The 12048-nt window shown below is 43.1% G+C and overlaps 1 protein-coding gene and 1 long non-coding RNA gene across 3 annotated transcripts in view; both read right to left on the reverse strand.

The window, feature by feature from the left end:
• Nucleotides 1-2243, reverse strand: part of TOP2B (DNA topoisomerase II beta) — a 61293-nt gene extending 59050 nt beyond the window's left edge. The window contains exon 1 of one of the 2 annotated variants that reach the window (XM_053970702.1): nucleotides 1906-2243. In XM_053970702.1, coding sequence (XP_053826677.1) covers nucleotides 1906-1968 — 63 coding nt within the window. In that variant the 5' untranslated portion in view covers nucleotides 1969-2243. The remainder of the gene's footprint in view (nucleotides 1-1905) is intronic. The other variant, XM_053970708.1, reaches the window with a different exon arrangement.
• A 7007-nt stretch (nucleotides 2244-9250) lies between these two features.
• LOC128811182 (uncharacterized) lies at nucleotides 9251-11824 on the reverse strand. The gene is made up of 3 exons (XR_008438264.1): nucleotides 11558-11824; nucleotides 10239-10412; nucleotides 9251-9673 (listed from the first exon to the last, which is right to left on the reverse strand). It is a non-coding gene; the product is annotated as an uncharacterized LOC128811182 (long non-coding RNA).
• Nucleotides 11825-12048: the final 224 nt, after the last annotated feature.

Genomic DNA, 12048 nt, shown 5'->3' on the forward strand with positions numbered 1-12048 from the left:
AAGCAGATTAAAGCCAGACAGCTAAAACTATTCTCTCCCTACCTCTCACCCTCCTCAAGGACATCATATGATCATCTACAAATGAACCACCACCTAAACCAACATTTTTTTCAGCCTGGCACACAGGCCATGGCCCCACTCAATTCAGTGCTACAACAATATTGTTCTTTTGCATGCCAGTGTTCTACAGCTGACATGGAACAGGTCTGGTTTTAGGAGCTGGCTCAAAAATCCTACCTTCACCATTTAAAATGCACATGAGAGAAAGAAAGAATGTCCCACTGTTTTCTGAAAAAATATATGAACACAGTTTCAACTAAAATCCAATTATTTCCCTACAACTACTCTTGAGTTGACAAAAACACTTTTACTGCTTTTAGAGAATGAAAAGTTTGATCATTTCCAGTTGTAGGAAACTGTTGACTCACCATAATTTCAACCCCATTACATTTAAGAACATGTTTCAATAAAAATGCCTATTCAGTAATTTTCACACTTCATTCTGCAGTTTTTTGTATGAGCTATAAAACTTTCAATTACTTGGTCGAACCTAGATGGTAAAATCTTAATTCTGAAAAGTCATCCAAAGACCACAGTTGATAAAGATTGCAAAGTATTGTGAAAAGAAAGGAGAACAGCTTCTCAGCTTAGACATGTTCCCATGGCTAAACTGTGTGATTTCAAGTGGCACACCCAGAAACTTGCACATTTTTTTAATATACCTTTCCATGCTGCCAGGTTCTTAAAATTAAAGAGAATTACCAACATATAATGCAGTAATTAGATCCATGGAAATAGTCCACCATCAGAACACACAGATTTGCTCACTCTAATAATACTTCATTTTGAACAGCTCCAAGATGTACAGGGACACAAGAACAAGTTTGCTGTTATTCTGTTTAACAAGACCCGTTAAAAGTTCCCACCTCTGTAAAGCACATGTGTCTGATTAAAGATACCTGTCCATCAAGATCTAGTGTCTTCTGCTTAAACATTAAAGAAGTTACTCCTCAATGCTGATCAAGAGAAAGGCAGAGGATTTACTGATTGGCTGAACCAGACCCCTTCAGGTCACCTTTGCTCCTCCTTCCTCTCAGGTCTCACCAAAACCTGAGAGCATCCGCTCTTACTACTGAGGAGGGGAGCACCTCAGCATTGGGAGCCAGCACTCTCAAAGGACTATAAGGAGGCTCAAAAGGATTCATCAATTCTATAGTCAGCTATCACCAGCACCCTCTCTTAATCTTAATACTTCCGACCAATCCACGAAAGGCAGTAAAACACCCCCTTCTTGGGTCTGTTACAGAGTTACAACTTTTGGAGGATGATAAAGTTGAATGTCGAGATGGAATAACAAGCACACAGTTCCTGCTTCCTGTCTCTGAAACTTGGGAACTTCAGGTATTGTCCTTGCACACAGTTGGAAAAGAAAATGGGATCAACACGAAGACCCTCTGCTAGCCCGCAAAGGCTCTGCTCTAGGAACAAGAGGCAATACCCGCAACTCTGGCCGGACGACAGGCAGACCGTATCTCACTTTGGAGGACAGCGGCTTCAAGACAGCCCTGATGACCCACCCGCTACCCCTAGGAGTTTCCCACCTGTTTGCTCACAGACTGACTTCTTCCATACGGCTCCCAGAACCCCAAGAAGCACCCCCACAGGGATAAAATCTACCCTCCTGTAACATCAATTCCAAGCCCAGTCCTCCTCCTCCTGTCCCGGAGCCCTCCACCGAGCGGCGGCTTTACAGCGCTTCGCTTTCCACGCCAGCCCTCAGCTTCTTCCCTTCTTTCAAAGCCAACCCGCGCTCTTTCCACACACGCAAGGGACGCAAACAGAAATAATAGTAATAATAACAGAACACGAGTAGCAAAACCCACAAGATGCAGCCCCACAACTTACCACCCAAGTCAGTCCCCCGCTGCCGCCGCCGCCGCCACCTCCTCCTCCTCCAGACTTTGCCATTTTCTGCCCGTCTCTCCTCAGCCGAGGCGAGGGCGCTCGGAGGCGGCCGGGAGGGCCGGCACCGACACCGCGCCTGGGGCCGCTCCGCGCCCGCCCTTCGCGCCTCTCCCGCCCTCACCGGCGCCCGGTACCGAGGAAGGGCGGCCGAGGGGCCCGCACAAAGCGCCCCTTCCGCCGGCGGGGAGGCGAGAGGGAGGGAGGGCCCGGCCGGGCCTGCGGCTCTCCCTAGTTTAAAGGGACGACGGGCCGGTCCCTTCGCCTCGCGGCGGCAGCGGCGGCAACAACAGCCACCGCTATCGCCGCCGTAGCGCTGCTGCCTCCCGCCCACCTCCTCACCCCCGGGCCGTCCCCCCCGCAGCCACAAAGGCCCGGAAAACAGATTAATAATAAAAAAAATCTCCCCCTCCCTCCCTCCTCCCTCGTCCCCTCCCTCCCTCGTTCACTCCCTCCCTTCCCGCCCCTCGCGCGCGCGCGCTCCCGCGCAGACCCCGCGCCCCCCGCACACACGCACACCCGGGGCTGGCCCGGCCCCCTCCTTCTTCCCCTCCTCTTTCCGCCCTGCGTCCCGGAGCCCGGTGCCGCTCCCCCGCCGTCTCCTCCTCCCCCTCCTCTCCCCACACAACCCCCGAAGCGCTGCCGCCGCCGGGACACCGCGCGTAGACAATAAATAACCGCGCCGGCCCCGCTCGGCGTCCGCGCCGCGGCCGCTTCTCCCCACGCAGCCGGCCCGGGCCTCTTCTCCCCCCGCGTTTTCTGCCCGCCAATCACGGGCCGGCCCGCCAATCGCGCGCTGGAGGCGGGAAGGCTGCGCGGAGCGCCGGCCAATCCGAGAAGCCAGAAGGAGAAGCCGCGTGTGACGTCACCGAGGGTGGCAACAAGGCGCGAACAGCCCGCACGGGGGCGCTGCCGCGCGCGCGGAGGGCGGTGCGAGGGGAGGCGGAGCGGCTGGATCGGGATAGGGATGGAGCGGCTGGATCGGGATGGGGACCGCGGCGAAGCAGCGCCCAGCTGCCGGGTCAGCGACGGGCTCCTTCACCCCTTCTTCCCGCTCTGCGACGGCGGGCAGGGAGACGCCTCGCTTTCCCGTGACTACACAGGGGAATTGGTGTGGGGACTGGCAGAGCACGGCTGTCCCGTTTCCCTGGTGTTCCAGGTGGATGATGCTGCGATGCGCGGACGGAGAAGAGGTGATGCGGTAGGTGGGCCAGGTGTTCGAGGGTACGGCGGGCAGCTGCCCCCTTTCCTCCAGCCCCGTAACTGGTCCCTGCAATTGCCACCGCTGCGACCTGCAGCAGTACCAGCTGGCTGGAAGTCCCAGTGCTCCAGGCAGGAGTGTGTTTACAATCCACTGCCCTCTTCTGGGCTCTGGGATCGGCCCGAGGAGCTCTTTAACTCGGATAGCTCACAGACCTTTATCCTCCATTTGAGCATCACCGTGTGAAGTCCTCATACAGGGTCACACAGCACAGCACACAACCTTGTGTAGTACAACCCTATTCGCCGTTTTGAAAAAAATGCTGTGGCCAAAAACCATCTACTTCCTAGGTCTAACCGGTGTGTGTATAAAGCCCAAAAATCATGTCATTTTAGGTATCAGCACAAAAAATATGTACAGTTTTACATACTTTGCACCAAATGTATATATATATACTCATATATGTATAACTGTAAATATTATAATCAGATTTTGTGACAATGCTTCAGCACACACAGCTTCTCAATTAGCAGTTTTCATTCTGCTGTGTGAAATGCAAAGGACCTACCTAGTCCAACCTGTTCCATTCCTTGAATTATTAAGAATGTAAAGTTGCAAAAGGAGAGGTCAGTAGGAGCACTGCATCTGAACTAGCAGACAAATCAGAGAACCATTTCAAAGGAAGAGCAATAATTTAAAGGTTTTTCCTTTTGCAAAACGCTTTTCTGGATGAGTAAAGGGATTGGAAATGGAGCAGCCACTTTTGAGGAGTCAGTTGTAATGTTCAATGATGCCTCAAGGGAAGGGTCAGAAGAATTTCTAGTAAATGTTGCTTATTTAGCATAATTTTACTCTGCCATTTCTAAGGAAGCTATTAAAGTAATATCTAAGTGCTGCATAGGGATTATGGAAAATAATGGCATCTGCCTAGAAGGGACAGTAAGTCATCTGTTCCAGCCTAGTTTTATTGCAGCTGCATGTACCTCTGAGCTGTAGGCAGTGTTTTCTTCTACTTCTGGCAAGATAGTGTTTCTTACCACAAGGTAACACTTGCAGGGTTATGCCTAGTGCTTCAGAATTTTGAGCTTGCTGATTAGAACCGTGTTGATTTTTCCAAAATCTCAAATTTAAAATTAATCATGTACAGCAAACTGCTGCAATGAATATTGTATGGATCAGAGAAAACAGGAGGCATGCATCTATTCAAAGCATTTTGCATCAGTAGAGGACCATTACTGTATTCAGCAGAAAAAGAGCACGTCCCAAACATTAGTGTACTATGCTCTCATTAGCTCCAGCTGTTTAGTAAATAGGCTGTCCTTAGTGTGGGAAATGTGCCTTTTGCAATGTGAGCCAAGCATAAGATAGCAATCTAACTCGAAGGCAGCCAATTCCATATATATTAGAGAGAGACAGAGGGAGTTTCTTCTTGGCAGCTACTGGTCTTTGAACGTGCATGGTCAGACATGTTCAGTCTGTGTCACACTGGAGCAGATTTATGAGGAAATGCTGATGTTCCCTCAAGCATTTTCTTTAGTCTTTGAAATTACTTCATCCAGGTTGGATTTTATTTAATTCTCATCCTATATTATGCTAGCTGCACGGCATGTTACTGGCTTATTGTTGATGTTGGTTTTATCCCTAATACTTACATGTGTATGCTGAGTGGTTGCATTGCTAGTCATATAGGATTGTGGGACAAAGTTCTCATGAGACTAAAAGCAGCTGCTTCTGTGGACTGCAGAGGTGGAGCAGTGAAATGAGATTGCTCATCACATTTTAAAGAGATCCCTGTTAAAACAAACACAGAAGTAGATTTGAGCATGAATCAAATTCAAGTGCCATAACATTTTGATAGGAGTGGAATTACTTTACTGGATGCAACCTGCCCAAATCATGCACTACCAGTTCATGTCAAATACTTCACACTTATTGTGTGACATTTTAAATTAATAATCCCCTTGAAATAGTACACACAAAGTCCTATTTCAATTCATTGGAGATTTACTTGTCCTCGTATTTGTAGACCATAACATAAACAGAAGTACCCTAGAGGCTTTCAAAACAATGATCTACTCAAACCAGTTTCACTACTGCTTTTAGTAAGCAAAATATTTATTTTAATACTACTTTGTGTCCAGTCATTTTAGCAGTAAGACAGCTGTATGTATGATCTTTAAGTATTTCTATACTTGGTATGTACAAACTTCCCATCTATTCTAAGTTATTTGTTGCTTCTAGTTTACTTGCTATCTAATAAAACCTTTTCTTTCTATGTGGCTTTTCTGGACTCAGATTTAAAGGGCCTAAAATATGACTATTTGTGAAACTATGTACATTTATCTAATCTGTGAATATACTCAGATATAAGCACTTACTTAAATAACTGACCACAGCTCTCCTTTTTCTGCAAACAACACAGGAAAAAGCATATTTTTGTGCTAAAATATTTATGAAACTAAGTTGATGCCCATTACATTATACATTCCACATTGTATGTAGTTGTAATGAGGTATAAACAAACATTGCAGATTTTAATATTAAATATCTACCCTCGCAATAAAATAATTTCCATATTCTACTGCATTTTAAAATTTCATTATAATTCATTAACATAATTTTGAAATAATCGACCAAATTATTGAGTAGGGTTGTGGCAGTACAATATGAGAGTGACCAACATATTTGTACTGCATTGATTGTGAATAACATTCAGGCCACAGTTCCAAAGTATTTAAGAGAAGTCTACCCATGGCTGGATCACCTAACGATATAAATTTAACCAGGTCATGTGTTCTTACACAATTGTATCTCAAACACCTTTGTTGAATTAGCAAGAGGCCACACTAGTGGTTTTCTGTGGGTGTGCACTGTCAATGCACTGCACAACACTCTCAGCTGAACTGTGCCCAGGACTTACATACCTGATGCACTTTTGTTACTAGCTGTTCCTGGGGCCAGAATGTTCCGCAGCCAGTCTCTTGAAAAACATCAGGTCATTTCCATCTTAATCCTCCAGAAACAATGTACCACTTGTGACAGTTTGACAGAGGGTTTAGATGGCTTACACCCTGTTTACCCTCCAATTCTTCCTCTGGTGACTAACCTGTTAAGTGCTGTGCTGTCGGCAGAGGTGTGGAAAACTCAAGTGGGGCATGCTGTGAATGCTATTGCCAGGTTGTTGCTGGGGAAGAGGTCCAGGAGAATTCACAGGATTAACTACAGGGACCCCTGGGCTCCATTCTGGACTGCCCATCGCATGGCTGGGACTGCTGCACTGACCCACCTGACTTCTTCCTTGATGGCACCACCTCCCTGCTGCAGGAGAGGCAGGTTGTGTCAGAGACCATCGCACTGACGTGCTTGGCCTCTCGCCTGAGCTGCACAGTCTGTCACACAGAACAGGGAAGTTGTGTCACTTGCAAACTTTAAATATTTATCTGTGACTAGAGGGGCTTTAGCATCCAAGCCCACCCAGTCTCCTCACTGTCAGCTCAGTCGAATTGTGACACACTTTCACTGAGCAGCATAAACAAAGTTGCTGCTTCAACAGAGGCTGATCATAGAAATTAAATTTATTTGTATCGAAATTCCTTGTACAGGACAAAGCTCCCTTGTGCAGTGACCACACACAGCAAGAGAAGTTGCATGCAGAGGTGAAGCAGGGGAAGCTGAGCCGGCCATACTGGGAGGAATTCTCAACATGAATAGAATTACTATCCATGCTATTAACACTGAGTCTTTTAGAAGAGTTGGTGACAGTAGGAAAAGATGCAAATACCTGGAGGGACAAAAACAATGGAAAAAAACACAGAATGGAGAAGATGATGTATTTTAAGGTCTGTGCTGAACGTACACAAGACGGCAATGGCTATCTCAGCAGTTACACTGAGCTGAGAGGAGATTGCTATGATTTGGAGGCCAGGAATCACCAACTGCATTATGGCATTGTTAGTCAGTGTGGAGAACGTAAACAGACAGCAAGGTTTGAGCATGCCATGCCATTCAGAAATGCACTCCCTTGAGCTCTGGGTGATGAATACTGCAAAGCCATGCTAGGCTTTCCTTGAGAAGCTTTTCTGATGTTAGTCACATATCCCTTTCTTACTGTCCCTCTATCCCAGCTCCTCTGTAAAGGAGCTCTCTCTTTCCAAAGCAGAATTTCCTTTTGACTAAAACATGGAGGTTTTTTCCTAACAGTTCACCCAAAAAAGACTGTTTGGGCAAGAATATGTGAGTGGCAATTAATTTTTTACCCAGCAAGACTCTCCTTCCTCATTGAAGGTATCCATTACCAGTGTATTTCTCCAGTCTCCCAGACAGAAATCCATTATAGATTTTGAGTGAGTATCAAGACTGCTTCCTAATAACAGAAGATCATGTCTAGTCATTCCTGGAATGACAGGTAGGTGAGGGAGTTTTTCTATACAAGGCACATGTGGATATGTTGAATCTGTGGGGAAAAGTGATGAGTGATGTAGACAGCAGAGAAGCCCACTGTTCCAGGAAATGTTGAAAGAGATGGTACTTCGCTTTCTTGAGCTAAAATTCAACCACCTCTGACACATAATGTTTTGACTTATTATAAGGAGGAAATAGAAAGGGCAAGCTTTTCTGTACAGCTTCATTGTAACACCAGTTTTGACTAGAATCAATGATGACTAGGTCAGGGTGTGCATTTGCGTTCCCTTTCTCAGAAGGGAGTTGTGTGGTTCTTGTGGTAACCCAAGAAGAGAAAAGTCTTAAGTCCCAAGCGAAACAGATGGCTCAATCTCCACCAAGGCAGAGCATGTAATTGAAGTGTGGCCAGTGCACCCACATAGCTTATGCTGAGGTCAAAGCCAAAAAGAGAAGGAGGCTACAAGTTTTGGAATACTTGAATAAATGAATATCTGAGGCAAAGAGCAACAAAAGAGTTGGGTGAATGACCTGTGAACATCCTTCTGAAAGAGGACTAGGGTAGGGACACATGAGCTAACAATACACCTGAGCACAGAAAGTGGGGAAGACAAGAAGTAGTAACTAACAAAAAGAAAAGTCAAGGGTTACTATGAAGGGTCCAGTCAGGCACAGAATAGCAGAATCACAGACAGAGTTTGCACGTACCTGTCCAACAAATTAACGAAGAAACCCTTAGATTAAATTTGTACTGGCAGCTTTAGTTTATACTGATGTAATGCTTTGAATTACTAGACCATGGTATTTTTTATTTGGTACTAGATGACCTAAAATTTGAATTACTCTTTTATAGCCCACAGCACAGGGAATGTGCTTACCATGTTCTTCTGACAATTACAAGGGAGTTTAGAAAAGGAAGTTAATACAATTATACTGTTTTGTGAGTATTCTTTTCTAGATGACTTAAGTTGTTAGTCTTCCCAGTAACCTGTTTACTAATAATACTCTTTGGTTAAATGTATTGTTTCAGATTACTGATGTCAGCAGACTATTCTAAGGCTTTTGAGAATTAATTTTTTAGAAGTCTTTGAGAAAGTAATTACAAAAATAAGATGTATACTTCAAATAAAAAAATATAAAGGGTATAGCTAAACAGGTAAAATGTACCCAAGATTCAGCCATCCACTTACCAATAAGCATTATCTGAACTCCCTAACAATTACTTGTTATAGATCAGCTATTCAACAATTTCTCAGTAGCCTCAATTATAACAAGGCTCAGCAGCAGTTCCTATTTATTTCAGTAAGGAGTTGTGTAATTCAACAGCTTGGGTGATTGGGCAAGCAGTATTTTAAAATGGTCACTGCTAGCTGCTTCATGCACTTTTCTATTTTCCTTTGGTATTATTAAGCAAAGGTGATCAGAAATACATAAAAATATATTTTGTTATTCCTTTAGATCCTTTAATGCATTGGTATTTCTGGGTCTTGAATGTTTCTCTCCCAGTCCCATGCAGCTGTCCTCCATGATTTTTTTCAATAGTGGTATTTCTGTTTAGCATTTTAGTCTTGCTGTATTTATTAGGAGAATGGGTAAATAAAGCATCAAATATAACACACTAAATATGATTTTGTGTTTAGGTTATGGTCTGTTCTATTTTTACCCAATCAACACTGCTTATATTCTCTTTCCACTACATACCTTACACTGCTCCAATCAGCTCTGCAGATTCTTCCCACTCTTTAGTGCATTCCTGTTTTTCTTAGAGAAATGTAAGAACACATTACCTCAGTTTTCAGATGAAGTAAAATAATCTGGATCAGTGGTTCTTATATACCTCTTGCCCACTATGACCTTAGCCACTGCTGGTAGAGGTAGCAGAAGTTGCAGTAGCAACAGCTTTCAGTACTGGCCAGGACAATGTGTTTCACTGCTTAGGCACCATTTAGCCAGTACTTTGCTATGCCATATTTTTATTAGAGTCTGGGAATCTCAGTCTAGGTCTTCAGTCCAGCATGATTTCCAAAAGAGTATTTCCATTTCTAAGCACCTCAGAAAGCTGCATTCTGCTCACAGCATTTCTTTCTTTGATTTAGGGTTCCTGGCTGTCACCTGTAAAGAAGGAAAACAGTCTTTTGAATGACTTTGAATATATGTACTTTAGTAATTTGTGAATTCACTTTAATGTTCTAGAAAAAAGTTTTTCATCTACAGGATGTATTAAAAGTAACTTGCTTTGATATACATATATCTGTGGGGGTTTTTAACCTAAACAATATGGACGCTGTAGTCCTCATTATTTTATACATTTCTTTTTGAAATCTACTGTGGATTTAACTTGCAGAACAGTAAAGAAAAATGTTTTTCATCAATGCAGTTCTTTTATAATATCCATTCATTTCTTGCAAACTATGAAGCAAAGAAAAGGCACTGCATGTTTTATCTTACTGACCTAAGTGTCATAAAAGGCAGCATATCTATTTTTGCAACAAATCTGTTAACTGTTATACTATAATCACATTCCTCATTTTTTAAAAATAATTTTGCAAGGAACAACTTAGTGATACCCCGTGTTCCTAGATAACAGCTAGAGAGAATACATTTCCTGTACTGTGTCCCATAGTAAGGTCACGTCAAAGTTTTACCATCATGCTATAGAACCATAATAACAACTCACCTTCCTTTTCATTTAGTTGGATTTTACTGAGCTTTGTTATTCCACATATGCTCTTCTGCTGGAAGCTTTTATTGCAGAAAGCCTTTGAAGAGTGGGAAGCTCTGAAGCTCTTGAAATTTATCGGAAAGTAGTGTGGTTCCTTTTACCTTGGTTTTAACTGCTGCTCATATTCTTCTATTTCCAGGTAATAAGTACAATGAATTTGTCAGGTTTTCATGAAAAAGAAATACACATTACCCAGAAATTTCAATAAAGTATCAGTTTCCATCCCATTCAACATTTTCCTTTCTCTAATATGTCTTAAATTAGAAAATGGGGTTTATGTATCAATGTATTTTCTAGCAGGTTTTGAAACTATTTGACACTAACCATGTCAGAATTCCATTTACTTTGGAACCAGTACTAACGTTAGCTCTTTGGGAAAAGACAGATATATTATTACAGATTCTTTTATGTTCTGTAGTCTTTGAGACACGTTAGACATGCTACTGAAACATGACATTTTTCTGCTGAGTTCATTTGTCTTGTGACTCATGATAAGAAGTACGGAAGTGCCTTTTTTACTTTACATCTTACAGCTAGTTTATTGAAAAGTCATTTGTTAGTTCTCATGCATGAGAATTCCACCAGTTTGCTAACCTGTTTTTTTTTCAATTGCTCATTATCTATCATTTCTCCCAAAATATGCTGGATTCAGTTCTCTGGGACATGAGTAATGATGATGAAAGAGCACACTGGCATAAAGGCTGAAAACACAATGAAATTACTTGAAGTCATAGAATAGCTAAAGTTTAAAGAGGTCAATTGCATACATATGGTTATTTGGGACATTTAATTCTCAAATCATAAAGCTTTCCTCAGCTTTCTAATCAAACAATCCATTATCCCAAATAACTAAAGGTACTAATTTTGAGTAGCTGTGCAGAATTGAAGAAAATTCAGAGCAAACAGTGCTTTCTTTCCTGATAGTTGTTGTTGAAGTACAGCACAGCCTGAGCCAAACCAGCTCTCTGATTACAGTAAAGGCAGAGAGCACACTCACAGGCCATAGAGGCAGGCACATTAACCAATCCATGGGAACATAGCACAAGCTGCAGCACTCACACATAATCCATGGCATATGCTTCAGCTCTGAGTTGCTTCATCAAACCAGCATGACCGCTTTTAGCCACAAAGCCAAACATCTCCTTAGCCAGGCACAGCACACAGCACTCCCAAGCTACCTGGTACAAGATTCTCCCAACAGAGCATACATGCGGAACACAGCACTCCCTCCTGCTCCATGCTTCAATCTGCTCTGCTAATTCATGATCACTTACCTGTGTTTCACAAACAGGAAGACTGCAGTGGCTGTCATCCCACCCTTGACCTATGCTACTCCCATGCTGTACATGGTGGAACATCCCTAAGGTTGATGCTCCCTCCAGGGTTGTCAACTATGCCATGGGCATGGTGGCTTAACAGGTTCTGTAACAGACTAGCAGGGACCTGCAAATAAAATAGGTGAAACTGCTTTTTCAATTTCCTCCAAATGAATTAGCATGTTAATGGGGTGAAAGCTGTGCTTTGCATTTCCACTCCTACAGGTCTTTGCATATTTATAAAAAGCAATAGTTAATCTTTCAAAAAGACATGAAATAAAAATATTGTTCTCAATTCAGCATCTGTTTGAGTTATTCTATGGAGTTAAATTGAATATATAACAGCATTCATAGCCTTACGACAGATACCTGTAGTACAGCATGCAAACTTAATGTATAGTCATTCATTCAGTTCTTTGAATTTCCATGGCAATTCCTTCATGCAGTAA

This window comes from Vidua macroura, chromosome 1, assembly GCF_024509145.1.
Source record: "Vidua macroura isolate BioBank_ID:100142 chromosome 1, ASM2450914v1, whole genome shotgun sequence".
Classification (NCBI taxonomy): Eukaryota; Metazoa; Chordata; class Aves; order Passeriformes; family Viduidae; genus Vidua; species Vidua macroura.